This window comes from Cynocephalus volans, chromosome 13 (genome assembly GCF_027409185.1).
Source record: "Cynocephalus volans isolate mCynVol1 chromosome 13, mCynVol1.pri, whole genome shotgun sequence".
NCBI classification, from domain to species: domain Eukaryota; kingdom Metazoa; phylum Chordata; class Mammalia; order Dermoptera; family Cynocephalidae; genus Cynocephalus; species Cynocephalus volans.
In genome coordinates this window covers 104,245,302-104,262,435 of record NC_084472.1, presented here as the reverse complement: position 1 = coordinate 104,262,435, position 17,134 = coordinate 104,245,302, and the positions used below count along the sequence as shown (strand labels likewise).

The following is a 17,134-nucleotide window of genomic DNA, read 5'->3' as shown; positions in this document are numbered from 1 at the left end:
TCTTAAGCCTCTCCCCCACTGAACAACCGGCTTATCTGAAATGTCTGTGAAGGTATTGCTGCTACAAACCCTTAACAAAATGCAAACCTGTTACCTGAAAGGGGTGCTACTTCAGACCACTGCCCCCTCCTTAATCCATTAAACCATGTACAGAGGACCACAGAAACTTCTGAAGGCAATGTATGACAAACAGAAGGCCACCACCACGAACAGTGATAGGTGTCCCCAAATAACTCTTTACAACTTTACAGTCTGGGTTAGGTCTCAGATCTCTTTAATTTACTATAATGACCTTAGAAAGAGCAGTCGAGTCACTTAGAGAGGTTGCTAACCCAGCTCCCCTTTTCATACCTTGTTGAATAAAATGTTATACTGTATCTCCAAAATATAGGGTGAAAATAAGAAAAATGTCAATACAATCTCATAAGGGCTAACGAGCGGTAATTAAAGCGAATCTCATCAGTAGGATCTTATTATAGAAGCACGCACATGAATGGTCAGCGGCTAAACAATTACTCTCTGTTCAATTTCTGTTTTGTTCAAAGCCCTGCTTAAGTTCTCTGCCAATAACCCAGTTTCTGAAATGCTATCAGTGATACCAACAAGAGGACTAACCAAATCTGGTTTGTTTTCTTCCTGCAAGGACCAGACAAATATTTCTGCTTATCTTCTTCAGCCAGAGTATTACCAAGTGCTATTTGATTAATTCTTCAGACGTAACACTTCATACAACGTGTGCTGAGGGTTTGCTCTGACTTAGGGCATCTGGATCAAGCAACAATTGGGAATTGCAGAGGAAGGGAGAAAAGCCCTCATATTTTCTCTCTCTCAAGTCACTCATAAACAAGTATTTATTCGGGATGCCTCCTCTGTCCAAGGCAATGTCTACAGCATCAACCCTTCTTAGGGAAATCTGAGATAAAACTGACCGTCACGGTCGTGTTCTGATGATCAAATATAAGATTTGTTTCCAGAAAGCCTCACCTGGCATTTCATCCTATCAGTAAGCAACTATGTTCAAAGATTCACAGAAACTGTTGCTTTCTGACCTCTCCCAGGAACGTCAAGGAGCCTATTTACCAAGGAGGTGCTGAAACACAGCATCGCTAACCCGGAGTTTGCAGGACTCCTGCGGCGCAGACCCGATTCCCGGCACTGGGCTCGGCTTGACCTGCTCGCCGGCCCTTCGGACTCCCGCTCAGCTGTCTGACTGATCAGTGGCAGGGCTGGGTCCGGGTGAAGGACGCGCCCACCGCGACCTTCCGTCGCGTCCCCTCTGCCCGAGCCCCGGACGCTCCTGCCCCGCCGCTCGGCCGCGCAGCGCGCACACCGGGTGGCGACCTGGCGGTCCCCGCGGGCGGCCCGTTCCCGCTGCCCTCGCTAGAGGGCGGCCGGGGCCCGCGCAGAGCCCTCCCGGCGCCGGGGCCCGCGCGCACCCGGCCTGCGCTCCCGCACTCGGGTCCCGCTGCTGAGCCGCGGCGGCGGCGGCGGCGCCGGGAAAAGGCCGAGCCGGGGAGCGCATTGCACCCCGGAGCCCGGGAAGGTGCGGGCTCGGCGACCCCCCGCACCCTGGCGCGGGCCGTGGGCGCCCGGAGGGCTCGGCGCCCAGGTGAGGGGCGGCCCGCGCAGGGGGGCGCAGGGCGCGGGCGGACGGGCCGGGGGCGAGGCGAGGATCGGGCCGCGCCGCGCGCTCACCTGGGCCGGGGCCGGGGCCGGGGCCGGGCGCCGCGGGTGCGGGCTGCCTGCCGGAGCCGCGCTCCCTCTTCCTGCCCTTGCCCTGGCCTCTGCCTTCCTTGCGCTCCGACATCTCGCCGGAGAAGTGAGCGCTGGACGCCGACGGCTCCCGGCGAAGGCGACGCGCGACAAGTTTGGTCCAAGGGCTCCGATCGGGTTTGGGAAAAGTTTGTCGCTCCGGGCGGAGAGGAGCGGCCGGGCTGCGGCGCTCGCGCTGCGCGGGGCGTCTCCTGTCGCCTGCGGGCGCGGCGTGCGGTCCTGGCCACCTGGAACTAGCGGTGGCCCCCGCTCTCGCGGCTGCTCCTGTCGCCCAGGGAAGTCGTCGGTCCCGCCGAGGAGGCAGCGGCGCTACCGTCCGGCCCGCGCCCCCGTCGCCCGGGCAGCCGCCGCCGCCGCCGCCGCGCTCCGGTCCTCCGCGCCGGCCCGGAGTCGCGACAAGTTTGCGGGAAGTCCTCGCCGGCTCTTTTTCAATTGCCCCACGGCCACCCACCTCCCGCCCGCAGGTTGGAGGCTGGCGCCTCCCTCCCTCTTCCCACCACACCCCCACCCCGAGGCGCCGACGCGCCACCGGGAGGAGCCTGGGCTCCCAGCGCCGGCCGGGAACCCCCGACAGGGGTCGCTGGAAGCTGCGCCGAGACGCTGCCGCCGCCGCCGCGGGAACCGACCCGAGCGGCCCGGGGAGATGGGCAGGGCGAACCGGGGACCCAGGGGCTGGCGCGCCTCTGCAGCCGGCCGGCGCCCCGCGGGGCTGCCCCGTTCCCTCCAAGGCGAGGGGGAGCGCGCAGGACGAGTGTGCGGCTCAGACACCTGCCCCAGATGACGGCTCTGTGGCTCTGGAGCCCCTGGCAGGGGCGGAGCGTGGGTGGTTTGCCCGGAGGAGTTCGGGGTTCTGTCCTCCCTCACTTCGGTGACAGCCGCGTCGCACGTGGGGCGGAGGTGGACGGGGCCGAGGGGAGCCGGGGGTCAGCGCTGCCCGTGCGCAGGGAGGGCGCGGGGAGCCCCAAGCTGTCACATCGCGCTGTCCCCTGCACTCCTTGAGCGTGTGTGTGCTGCCTTCTCGTGCTTAACAACGTGCCTGTTAAAATTCTCGTCTCCAGCTTTTCCTTTAACCCATGACCTGGCCTCCTCTAAGGAGTGTATTAGTTCTTACTGCAACTTAATTCTCAAAGGAACTGATGGCGCCCGGTTCAAAGCACGACCGGCAGTAACTAGCATTGCCGCGGAAAGCCAGTGGGGAAAGGGAATAGACAGGACCTGTGCATCCTTCATCCACTTAGTGTTAGCTTCTCAGATCAAACTTTCCTCCCAGCTGCTCGGGAAACCCACTCCTCCGTGTCCTCCCTCTGCTGGAGAATTCCAGCCAGCGCTGAAATCGGAAAAGCACTGGCAGTCTGCGGCAGAGGACAGAAGTTAAAGGCCGGAGTCATGTACCCCACGGAATGATCCAGAGCTGTCTCCATGTAAAGAGAACATTCTCGTAGGTGAACCACTGCTGTGGCTAACTCGGGCTGTTCATTGACAGTCATACACTCTCGTGTTGTGGTCAGAAGGGGTGAGTATGAAAAATCCGTGTTCAAAATCTACGCCTCCACTTCAATGGTGACTTGCTGCTGATTTTCCATTCTTGGGGGTTAAAACACTATTACCTCCATACAGACTGCTCTGTATTTTCTAATTGCTGCAATTTAAATACAGGTGAGCTATGGGGTGCCTCCTTGTTATGTAGGTAGGAAGAGAGGGCAGCAAACACTTTCATTTAAAAACTGTCCTAAAATAAGAACTTTATTCTAGTTTAATTTGCATTGTAATAACAACTAAGGTCTGTTGGGTGGGTTTAATTCTCAGAACTATTGCCCTCATTATTTATTTTTTAAAAGTTTGGTATCCAAATATCTTCTGATAGCCTTCCAACAAACACCAAATAGAAATTTCACTGGCCATAAAACAGCAAAACCAGAGGAGAGATTACAAATATATCTCAGTAGCACTATAATATTCCACAGAGTCCAATGTAAGATGGAGCCTAAATATTAGCTGAAATAACTCTGCCTACCCAGGAGGGGCCACCGCTCAGCAAGCAGGGAAGAGCAAAGTTCAGAGAAAGAAGGATATTTGACCTCAAGGATGTGAGACAGTGTGGCTTAGTACGCGCTAGCCTTGCCTTATCAGACGTACCATTATTTTAAAACTGAAAGACTTAAAGCAAAAATGTATTTGGAATTTAAAGACAAATCAAGGTCTTCCCAAATAAAATAGGAAGCCAGTAGTAAAACGCATATGTATGGAAATATGATCCAGTAATTTAGTCACTTTTGTTTTGGGTGTAAAAGTTTCACCTCACAAAACAGCTTATTAATTATTAATTACTCACAAAACAGCTTATTAATTATTAATTACAGTAATTGTTCAGTGAGGATAATGGAAGATCCTACAATTTAGTGATAATTTTCCATTTGAATGAACCTATAGAGGTGGATGGAATCTTCTAGAACTCAGCATAAATGACTACAGAAGAGATTAGTGAGACTGCATACCTTTTTGAGATAAAACATGGCAGCAGGATTCCTATGGAAGTTACAGGCCTGGGGAATGAGTGATCATGGAGGAAGGAAGGCAAGTATCAATGAGCATTTAATAATTGTTTTTACTTGATTTGGTGTGATAGAGGGGGGGAAAGGGACAAAAATTGCAATGACAACTGTTGAAGGAACGTTAAGGAAAGATGATAAACCAGCAGGTGAATGACAAGGCTACATGTCCAGATTCGGGAGTCCTATTGGAGTTGTCAGTTGCAGCTGAATTGTCAGGAAATTCATGGCAAAGTCCCCCAAAATTGTTCTCTGCTATACTGTTTAAATATGTTTTTATTCTTTATGTTATTTAATATTTTTTCCAGGGGGTTATTTTATTACAGTATATGACCAGCTAAAATATTAACCAAAGAAAAGTCCATGTTTTGGAGAGTTAAAACATTTATAAGATTTACCAAGAGTTTGATATTGTCTTTCAATTATTCATCTCTGTGGTCAGGAAGTGGCAAGTGAATTTCTTTTGCGTTTTTTAAAAACCTTGGAACTCACCAGAACAACGGGCAGAGAAAGGAGGTGAGATACTTTTGCTTCCTTAAAAAACAAAACATGAAACCTCAATTATGTAATGTAGAAACGACAATATATCTTCGTGATTTCATTTTATTAATTCATTGTGTATTGTTCAGCTCTTAGAGCATGTATCATATAGGGCATATCAGCTCTCAGGTAACATATGTCAACCTGTGACATATTCTTTTTTTACTCCTGTAAAAAAGAATGGAGATTTATAAATAAGCACCTTGAGAAATAAAGAAAAGCAAAATGTAGATCTTATATTAAATAGCAACTTCAAAAAAGTGCAGTCATGTCCCATTACATTTGTCTTTGGCTAGGCTTAACTTTTAAGTGCTCCTAGAATCTACAAAGCGGCTGAATATACCCTTTCTCACAGCAATTCTCATTTGGGAAATACTCCAAGAAAAAATTTAAAACAGGAAAAAATTAAATGAAAGAACACTAATGTGAAGATAGATTGCAGTTTTTGCAAAATATTATGCATATTGACAGTAAGGGGAATTTAATTTAGAATTCTGCAAATAGTTACTTTTAACTTTTTTTAATGAACTAACTTAAGATATTTTAAACAAAGATTACTTTTTAAAAAACTTTTTAACAAAGTTGACATTAATGAAGATGCATGAATGCAAAGAAAATCTCACTCACCAGAGTCAACTCCAAAACAACCACTAAATGTGTATGATTCTTTCATTCGCCAAGCATTTACTGAGCTAAATGCTATGCAGTGGAGAAACAGAAGTAAAATATCGCCCTGGTTCTCATGAAGCTAAAATAGTGTGAGAAAGGCATAAAAACAAATTAATTGTCATAATACAAGATGAAAAACAGAGCCAGATGAGTTTTCTGGAACCTGAAGCTTGTAAAATTTGGGGGATGTTTTAAAAGAAAAGAATACAAAATTAAAAATACAAATTTAGGGGCAAAACATTAATGGGGCCCATACAAGTGAGAGACCCTGAAAAGTAAGCTGCATTAGCTTCATGGTAAATTTCCCTCTAGTGACTCAAAGCACATTCCACCATCTGCACCATGAATATAGTAATGGTAGAAGAGAGTTTATACACCATCTTAGATATAGATAATACTATCACTATAAATAGGAGACATTAACAAGTAATCAAAAGGAATACAAACAAAGAGGAATATACACAAAACTGAAACAAGCAAAAAACAAGATAAAAAGAGCCTTACTAATTCACAGATTGGCAATTGTCCTGTATGATTAGTTAGACTCTTAGAACCAACATGCAAGTTGAGTTTGTTAAACAAAGTGCTTCTGACCAGCAAGATGCCCTGGTAAAACTAGAAATGGTGCCCTCTGTTATTACATTTGGCAAATATTTAATAGAACTACTAATTAATCATCCTCTGATGGGAAGAGAGTTTTATAACAAAATTGTGAGTTTAGAATCCGAAGAAAAAAAAAGTCATGTTCTAACAACATCAAAATGAAATCTGTGTTTATACTTTGCTGCTTGTGTGAATTTTACTATACATAATTACTATACACAATGAGTACTATTGTAGTTATTATTATTAATAAAAAGATCACTGTCATGATTATGATTATACTGTCATGATTGTTATCATGGATTAAAAATGGATAATACAGCTGAATACAAGTGCCTAATTTCTTTTTCAGACACTATTTGATAAATAGGGCCAGTGTCATAAATCTCTTTTGTAATAAGGTGAAAAACAAGACTGTAGTTTTTGAAAACACTTCAACTTTTCAGTTACTCTTCTGACTTCCTCATTAAATATTTATCTTTATTCCTCAACCCCCTTGCAACACACTCTTAATTCAGATGTGTATGTGATGCAAATATCTCAAATGTACATATATATATGTACATACATATAGACATATACAGACATGTGTGTATACATCTGTTTTGTGTGTGTACATGTATGTACATGGGTATATAGTCGTTTCCCTTCCTTCTATTAGAAATGAGAGAAATTGTATTTGAATGTGAATCTATAAAAGGCAGAGATTATGTATTCTTTTATTGACTTTTTTCATATTGTTATGTATTAGAATTCCTAGCACCACGCTTTGCACCTGGAAAGCACTAAATACTTTTGCATGGAATAGATTTATATATGCAGTGAATATAAAAAGCCTGATTCTGATATTACCATTTTCTATCAATTATTAATTACCTACTCTGACAGTCATTTTGACTCCTCCTTTTCTGCAGCCAACACATCACTGAGTGCTATTATTTTGATTCCTTTTATCCCTCCTCACCAAGTGGGATAAATCCAAACCTTCATCCTTCCTGTGCTTCAACTGAAGTAAAGCTTTCTACCCAGACTATCGCTTCCTCCAATTATTTTGCCACACGCAGCAGAGGAGTCTTTTTGAAATGCAAATCTGATCCAGTCATTCTTTGCTCCCTAGAACTATATCCCGTGGCCTAGCAGAACTAGGCCGTGCCTGACTGCAGCTCTGTTCCACGGTGCTTTGCACGTGGAGGCCTCCCTGCAACGTGCCTCTGAGGCTAGGCTTCATTCCAGCCTCAGTGCCTTTGCACCTGCTGTTTCCTCAGCTCAAATTTTCCCACAACCACCATACTTTGCCTTACGCCACTAATTGTTTCAGATCCACATGAATTCCAGTTGCTTGGAAAGCATTTCATTACCTTTGAAGACTGTCTCGGCCCATCCTGTTTTAATCCTACATCACACTTTTTGCATCTGCTTCATAACATCTCTCCCCGTTTGTAATGATGTAACTGTTTTTGTGATTATATTTTACCGTATGTTTCCACCAAGGATTCATCTCTTTGAGGACAGACTTTTCATGTTCTGTCTTTTATGTCTACCACTGTCACCTGTTCCATCATAGCCGATGCATACATTGTCTTAGTGACTGAATAAATGAAGATAAATAGAATTGCTTTCATATGTACATAAGGCTACACATACATATGGGTGTGTGTTTGTTTATTCGATCAACTTTTTAAATGACAATAATGATTATTATACCAAGCATGACACTTTGGGATGACTTCTATTAAAATAAGCCTTTCCAAGAACAAATATATAAAACAAAAAGCTTGACTAATCGGTATAACTTCTCAATATTTTCTCTAAGAGTTGAGGTGACATGATACAATGCCAATAAAGATAATTACCTTTTTTCCTGAATTGCCTCTGCAAGTTTCACCTGTAGATGACGTTTACTGGCTTCATTTTCTCCCTCGGATTGTTGTGAGGTGTCAGAACGACCCATAAAATAGCTGCTAGGTTTTAGCAAGGACGTTCTAACAAAGTGATAATGGGCAACCTACAAAGACAGCATTGCTGACAGAGTTAAAAACCCATTCTTATCTCAGGCATTTGTGTAAGGTTCCTGTCCTCATAGGATTATTTTTCACTTCGCAGACCGGTGGTGAGTCCCCCTATAGTTATTTCATCAAGTTGTACCCAGTAACCACCTTAGGACTACCTTTGAGTTCAGATTTAATTCCTCTAATATTTTTCTCCCTTCCCATTATCCATACTCATACAAGTGCGGAGAGATTTCTTCATACATACTTGGGGCTCAGATTCTATGGACATCTATTACACAGCCAGGAGAGAGATCAGATGCTCCCGTGGCTTGTAAGAATTATCCCACAAGATCCTCTCCAAGCTCAACATCTCCTTTCCTTTCAAAAGGCACTTTTCTTCATTTTTGTGAAAAGATTCACCCCTGTTAAATTTATAATAATGGTAAAATATAAATTGAATGTCATGACTGATGAATTAGTACTTCAAATATTTGAATAGTGAGAGTACTTTAACAGGTCAACTCCATTTTTCTGTGTGTTCCATAAGAGACACCTGGTAGAAAGCATTTCCAAAACAGATTATAGTATATAGGAAATGACTTCATAATGTCATCATGATAGCTGGGCTGCACAGAATAAAACACCGACCCATGATATTCTGTACCTGGCCAGGCATGTAATAATACCACAGTTACTCTTTTTCCTTTTTTCCCACAGAATTCCTTCTAACTTCCTTATTAAATCTTTATGAAGCGCCCCACCCCCCTTTTTTTCAGGTCCTCCCCATGTTAGAGCCCAATTCTTCATGTATCTGACTTGTCCAGGGATTTTTCGTTTCAAGCTGAGAGCCAAGAGCAAGTTCTCAGTGGAATGTTATAGTCATCTCCACCCCTGGACCCAGGCCTAGAACTCAAGTTTCTTTGCAATAGACCAACTTTCAACACACTATATGTTTGGGAATTTTTTGTGTATATGTGTGTTAAAAATATATATATGTCTTTCACTTCTCACTCATTTGGGAAAAGAATTTCACAAGTATTAACAACTCCAGAAGCCAAGTCATCTTTTAAGGATGATTTAGCAGAGTAATTAGCTAACTTGACAGAAACCAAATGAATGTCCAAAAAATAACTGGTGACCAATCATGCAGAAGATTACATTCTTATGGAAAATAATGTCTTTTCTGCTTAATCATAAAGATTGGGTTTGTATGATTTGTTTTCCCATAAGTACAAGATGTAACCACTTAATTCAAATGGTACAGAGAGTTCCGGTCTTGCCTAGGGTCTTATACAGCACATAGAATTATTTGGGGCCCAGAGAAATTTGCGGGTGATCCTGGGCCCTAGATATTCAACTAAATGTCAAGAATATGTCTGGATTAGCATTTGTGAGTGATCTTTGTCTGATCTCATCTCAGAGTGCACTGAAGTCTTTGGGATCCCATCAAACAGTTATATCCAAGAACAAAAAATTTTGTCAGTACAGTTGAGATTTGCGTCTTCAAGACTAACCAAATCCAGTCCTGGTTTTGTAGGTGGGAGGAGAAAGTCACTTTTACTTAGGTATCTCTTCTCTTGCTTTGGGATTGCATAACCTTGTTGTTGATGTTTCCAAAAAATAGTCTGACAGAAGGACATGGAAATCATTTTTATTTTCATTATAATAAGCAGACCCCTGGGAGTCAGCAGTGTGCTAGGATTACATCAGTGTGTGTTTATTATGGGAACTAAAGCTATATAGTTCTGTCTCAGAAGTGCAGTGTAAAGAACTTAAGTTCATATGTATTTTTTCAACCTTTTTTTCTATTAAAATTTCCTTTTTTTCTCTTACCCAAGAAACTTTCATTTAAGTATTATCAATTATTTCCTTCTCTTGTCCTACTTCTGAATCTGCCCTGCAATCTCTAATTCCAGGTTACTGCAATTACCCATTTTTCTCCATGAACATTATCTTTCCTCATTCTAACAAAGAAGCTGTAAGAACAAAAGACTTTTTTTTTTTTTTGACCCTTCCTTTCTTTTCACTACCAAACATTCTCAGTTCTTTTTTATCAGCTCATGGAATCCACTGCCTCCCCCAACTTACTACTAATCTAATAAAACTGCTCGAAATTCACCAGTGCCTTCCTAACAGTCATAGGAAGTGTTCTCTTTTCAGTCCTTATCACAGCTAGGAAACAGTGATGCACTCCTATCTTCAGATCTTTTCCTGGGATTCATAGTAACATCTCAGTGGCAGGACTTGGCTCTGTCTCTTTTTCCTGAATCTTTTTTTCTCTGCCTGTCTTTTTACATGCTGGCCCGTGGCCCAATATTTAAAATCATTTTCTTCCTGACTATATGATAATCCTATAAAAATGTCATTCACTGCCACTACCTCAAATGTTGATAGTTCACAAATGTGTGTATCTACAGCTCTGATTTTTTCTGAACTCCAGGCTTCTATTTCCAGCTACCTCAAACTAAACAGGTCCAAAATACAGTTTATTAATCCCCATTCCTCCTTACCAAAATGCCAGACGTATCTCAAGCTCAGAAATTAGGAGTGATCCTTCATTTTTCCTTACATCTTCCTTTCCTTTCCTGAATCCAGTCAGCTGATGCCCCCAGTTCCAGTGCATTCACCTCCGAAGCAGCTTTTATCCACGTCCCCAATCCCTTTGCTCCTTCCCTGATCTGGGTCCTTTTCTTCACCCTTTGACTGGATTTGTAAGTTCTCTTCTTTATGTCAGTTTCCTTAGTTCTCACACCCAACCAACCACTCTCCCTCCGGCTACCAGAGTTAACTTTCTAAAGTACAGCTCTTGTTATTCTTTAACGTAATGTTTCTGTTGGATTCCTGTTGCTATGAAGTTGAAACTTTTCTGCAGAGGGCAGCTGGATCTAACTACTGCATAAATATTCCATGTCTTATCCATCTTCTCCTGTGCATTTGGTGTACCCTGGCCACACTGAAATACACACTTTCCTACCTCTATGACTCTAACTCTGTTCTTCCTGTCTAGAATTCCCTTCCCCTTTTCTGCCCATTTGACCTCTACTCTGCCTTCTAGACCCAACTCGAAACTCACCTCTCCTGTCTGTTTATCGCTGATACTCCCAAACAGAACCGATGACTGCCAGATGTGTATTCTCCTTATTAGTACCTTCACCTGCATTATTATATTTATTTGTATTCAAGTCTGTTTCCCTGCTGTGCAGCAGTGATGCCACAGGAATCATCTCTATATCTCCTTAAAGTACACACCCAACATTGGTATATTAAAATGAATAGACTATAAATGTATGCGAAGAGTTCACGATTTACATTTAACTCAACTATAGAGTGCTTGGGCAGCAGGTGAACAGTTTTAAAATCTTTTCAACTTTAACTTTTAATTCCAATTCAAACTAGACTTTCACAAAGTAACTGCAAATTTTCCAAGCTCTGCAGCTGTATCTAGATCTTAATTGATTTGTTCAACCGAAAGTTAGTTTCTAGGGTTCTAGGACACAAAGCTGGCTGCTTTCTATCACTACATATTCATATACTTAAATTTACTTTAGGCTCTGTGCCTTACTCTATGCCTCATATTAAAAAAAACTGGCCTAATAATATTAACACTTGTTACTCATGAACCATTATAAACAGGTATTATAAAGTTTAACTAATCCTTTACTTGTGAATTTCTCTATAAAGAAAATTGACTTTATTATATAGAGCCTTGGCCTTGATTTCTGGAAGATTTAACTGTAACTCCGGCAGGGAGAAGTAAAGAGTCCCTTCATATTTCTGGAGATAGCCTCCCTCTCAGAGGGTGCCTGTCACTCAGCACTCCATCTACTCTCTGCCCAATCTCTGCCTAAATATCCTGAGAGCCTCCGAGGGTCCTGTCTCCACCACAGCCCTGGACTGAAGTCTGACAAAGGGAAGGTTGACCTCAAGAAAGTACAGTGAATCAGACAAAGCTTTAAGTGCTCACTCTGCTGCTTCAGAGCTGTGTGGTCATCTGTAAAATGGGGATTATAATATCTATTGTCAGGTCACCGTTGTGAGGGTTAAATGCACTCATGGAAGTAAAGTGTCCAACCTATGCAGGCACCAAGAAAACAGCAGCTCTCTTGGTTGTCCCCTGACTTCCAGTTACTGCTGCTCCTGCCAACCCAGCATGGGTGTCCCCACACATCTCTTAATCCAGGTCAACTTTACTAAAAGGAATGTTACGCCAACAGAATAGGTAATTTTTTTTTTTTTTTTTTTTTACCCAGTAACTATTGAATAGGTAATTAAGAATTATCCCAGGCCATTGGCACTTACGGCTGCAAAGAACAAATAAAACCAACATAAATAGCATTTTTTAATGAACTTGAAGTTTTCATCACACTGCTCTTAATTCATCCCCTCTTATTATCCCTTTCTGGATTTTCTATAGGGCAAAAGTCTCCGACCTAACCCAGTGGGAGGCAACAGAGGGGGAAAGGAGATAGAAAGGAAGACTAGTACTCGAATGAGTGAAATGCTATACTGATTTGGCAAACAGAATTCTAAATGGCTCAAGAAATAGCTGCCCCCTGCTGTACACAGCCTGCATAGTCTCCTCCCCTCCAGGATGAGTGGGCGTTATGGACAGGATGGGATACTACTCCCAGGACTAGGTTTTTAGTCAGTTAACTTTCAGCTAATCAAGAGCTATCCTGGGTGGGTCTATCTTAATCAAGTGAGTCTTTAAACAAGGGGTGGGCCTTTCCCAAATAAAAAGATTCTCCTGCTAGCTTTGAAGAAGCATCTGTCACTTAGTGAAGGGACACATGCCTATGTCCTAAGAGCAGCCTCTAGGAGCTTAGAGCTACCACAAGGGCCTCAGTCCTACAACCACAAAGAACTGAATCCTGCCCCCACCTTGAACGGGCTTGGAAGAGATCTCGAACTCCAGATTAGAACAGAGCCCAGTCAACACCTTGATTTCAACCTCAAAGGACCCTAAGCAGAGGACCTAGTTATGCTGTGTCCAGACTTCTGGCCCAAAGAACTGTGAGCTAATACACGGGTATTGCTTCCAGATGCTAAGGTTGGATTGGATTGGGTAATTTGCTACATAACAATGGTAAACTAATGCAGTTATAAGAACATTTTAATTGATATAGTGCCTCGGGCAGCAAGGTGTTGAGGGGGAAAATGAGAAACAGGAAGAAAGTTTGGAATCTGGGGTAACTATCTCTACTCTGCCACTTGCTATGGTTTGGGGCAGTCATTTAACTTTTCCAGACAATACTTTCTTCATCTATAAACTGAGGAGCTGAACAATGGGCAAGGTTACTTCCAAGGTATGTTCCAAGCTCTAAAAGTCTTCTTACATTGTATTTTACATCCTCAGGTTATAAAACTCATTTTTTGAAAGGACGAGGGCACATGGGGAATTAATTTGAAAAATTTCAGACAGCAGAAGATCAAAGCTGATTTGGAAATGCCAGTCCCTCTATTTGTAGACCATCCTGTATGCAACTCTTTCTCTGAGCGTCAGCCAGACTCACAGACATCAGGTGGACTCCAGGGAGGTTTATGAGCTTTGTCCACAGGTACGAGGAGGACCTGAAGACTTGTGGTCTGTTTCTATTTCTGGAGGGTCCAGGTTTGTTTTTATTTCTCACAGGGATATTTTGAGTATTTGTTTTTCTGCCAGAATAGTGAGAGAAAGCATCTGCCTTGGAGATAAATGCTATGTAAACTTTGATGCACAGTCATGGAAGACATAAAGAACTGTTCTATAGGTAACAAGGATTTAACTGAAAAATATATCACAGCCTAAGTGTTCTTTAGGGAAATGTATACATGTTCCTGGGGAAGGTCCATGGTGCTGAAGCAGCAACATTTTTGGCATGGAAAAAGGATGTGTTAAACTGTGCTGTTTTTGCTCAAGTGCATAAGTTTTTATCTGTTGATCTGTACAAATAACCCAAACAGAAACTTCTTAGGAAACAGAAAATCACAGTGAAATGCTGCAAGTCCACAAAATCAGCCAGAATGAAATTATATCTATGCAGGTTAGAAAAAGGTTCCTCTCTATAAGATTTACTGTTATCGTGACCAGATGAATTTATCACCTCTTCCCAAACTTACTAAAAGATAAAACAATTCCCAAAAGCCACTTTGGCCTAAACATGTTTTTCAAGGAAAGTTTGGGTATGTATTAAATAATTCCAGGAAACCAAAGTAATGTCAAGTTTTCAAATCCTGGAACAATCTCAGAATGATCAAAAATATAGTCTTTAACTTAGCCCACACACTGTATATGGGCAAAGTAAAATGGATGATAAAAGAAAATAGTGGGCCCAGGTTGGATAAATTGAGCCCCAAAATGAAGAAATGTTGGAATTGAAGTCCAAATTTTCCATATTGGTCTATACGTTGATGAAATTGTCTATACAGTTGGACATCAATGTTTCTATTGACAGAGCCTCTGATAAAAAATAAAAGCCGCTAATGAACTATCTCTAATTGTTTCAACATCACCATTCTGCGATGACGGAATTCATATTTAGTAAACTTATCTGCCTTTAAGTTTTCCATGTTTTGAAAATATTTGTGAACTGAGGTGAAACTATCGTAAGCTAATAAAACTTAAGCTTCAGAGTCCCGTATCCCATTCAAGCTCATAACTCATTTTGCATTAGTAATTTTCCATTTCTTTAAAAGAGGGACTCCAAAACTCATTCATGTCTGAAGGAATCTACAAACATTGTTTGAGAAATTAGGTAAAAATGCAGACAAATTTAAGAGCTAGGGTTTGCTATGTCGACATTTGACTAAATAACTCCTGCTTCTGTTTTTACTTTCCAAGGCAGGGCTTTTGCGTTAGCTACCCTGGATGATGTAGTGTCCTTCCATTTCCACTGAAGAGAGCATCCCCTCATTATCATGCTTTGAGCCCATGAGCTTGCAAAGCTTTTCCCAGAGTTGCTGTGTAAGGGGCATAGGGCTGGTAAGGACAATGTCCTTTTTCTGTGGTCACAAGTATGGCATCTATGTACTCACTGACATGGTGACAGAAACTGCCAAAATTAGAGTTCTATTTCCATACATTTCTTATAAAATTAGTCCAGAATACGAAAATAATTAGTATTTTTTAACTTTACTCCTTTGCCCAACCTTTCTGCCTTACATTGCAAATCCTAGAAAATAAGGATCATGCCTGATTATATTGTTAATATGTCCCTGATCAAAGCCCTATCTGCCTTTTTGATAATGAAAGCATATTAACTTACCAGTAAACATATGATATTGCCATATGGTTTTACTATCAATAATCTATTAACAAAGCAAGCAGTAAACATTCTCTTTTTTGGAAATCGCATATGCACAAGGAAAGCAGAGCCTTGATTCAATAGTGTACCCGTAACTCACCCAGATTTTCAACAAGTAAAGTATGCTAGGACTATGGATTAATCAGAGCTTGTGTTTGCTGAAGTAGAGATCACTGACAATTCTTCAAGTAAGTCCCCAAGCTAACTTGGCTTATAGCCACTTTTCTTATAAATGAGAAAATTTCGCAAGACTTTACTATCTGCCTGATAAAATAAACTTAATTTTTTTTTTTTTACTTTTTTTTTTTAGATTTTAGGGAATCTGTTTGAAGGCAGATTCTTTTATTGGAATCTTTTATATCTTTCATGGTACTGAATATAGAGTTTTCGCCTAGTAGGTATGTTGAAATTTTAGTAAGTAATAAATGAGTCTATTTTCTAGGTTCAGTTAATTAACAATGTTCAATTTTGATAGCTATGAATAATTTTCTCTTTATAATTGATAACTGTCTTGTTTTTAAGGTAATTACTTTTGGAATAGAGTTAAGAACAGAATTTTTTTTCTTTTTCCTTTTCTAACTCAACAACAATTTGATAGTAAAAAAACGTAATGGCAACAAAACAATATTAATTTAAAAGAGATTGTCTCAGCTTCTACCTGATCCTAAAACAATCAGTTCTGTGATTATTTCAAAGGGTGAAAATAACACACAGTTGAGTTGATTATTGAAATTAAATTGACTAAAATCAAATAATCTAGTCAAAACTTTTAACTATCTGCCTGGTGCAGACCTAGCCTAAAATTAAGATTTAGAGGCCTTTTATAGCTACATAACAAATTCAAATCAGTTTTATCCTACTTAAATTTCTAGTTTCATATCATGATTACACACTGTTTCCAAACAGAGGAGTTTGAGGTTATATTTTCAAGATCAAGCTCTTAACAGCAGTAATGCTTTCAGTTGTGTTGTTGTTAGTAATGACGTCTTCAGACGTTTATCATCTTAGGAAATTGCGCATTTCTTCTATTGTTTGTATATATGCATTTATATATACACAAGAAAACATTTGTTATTTATCCAAATGTTATTGACCTAAATTATGAAAAATCAAAAAAAAAGTGAAATGTGGAAATGGAAGCTTTTTTCTTTTTTAGGTTTTGGAGAAACATCAGCAAATCATGTCAATATGTGCTAAACTAAGGCATAGGTTATATACACAGAATGCCAAAACATAGAAATAAAAATGACAAAAAAAGTTAGCCACTTACAGAAATGTTTTTTCTACACTATAGGAATTATCTGCAAATTTTGCCTTTTAGGGAAATTAAACAAATTTATGCAGAAATTCTTAAGACATTTTAAAAATTAAAATTTTAGCATAAGCATAAATCATATCTAGTCATAAAATGAAATTTTTGTCGGGAGATCTTCCACATACAAACCTTTAAGAACAACTCTCCAGTAAACAAACAACAACAACAAAAAACAACTCTGCATAAAAATCTCTACTAATACATGATCAAGTGAGGTGAGGAGGAGTTATAAGAATGAGGATTCCATAAAGAAATAACCTTACTGAAAAAAACTGTAATGAAAATAGCACTATCTACAATGTCAATTATGATTTAGAAAATCATGTATCTTAAAAAAAGTAAATGTTTCTATAAGAGAAATTCTGATACCATTGGACCGGCTTGATAAACACAGCTGTTTTCATCTTAGAA

General features: G+C 41.0%; 1 protein-coding gene across 3 annotated transcripts in view; it reads right to left on the bottom strand.

Moving 5' to 3' along the window:
- NRG1 (neuregulin 1) overlaps window positions 1–17,134 on the bottom strand; it is a 994,199-nt gene that overhangs the window by 198,156 nt on the left and 778,909 nt on the right. The window contains exon 1 of one of the 3 annotated variants that reach the window (XM_063076435.1): window positions 1,708–1,807. The exons of the other annotated variants lie outside the window; for them this stretch is intronic. Within the exon in view, the coding sequence (XP_062932505.1) occupies window positions 1,708–1,807 (100 nt within the window). Of the gene's footprint in view, window positions 1–1,707; window positions 1,808–17,134 lie in introns of those variants that run through there. 3 annotated transcript variants of the gene reach the window in all.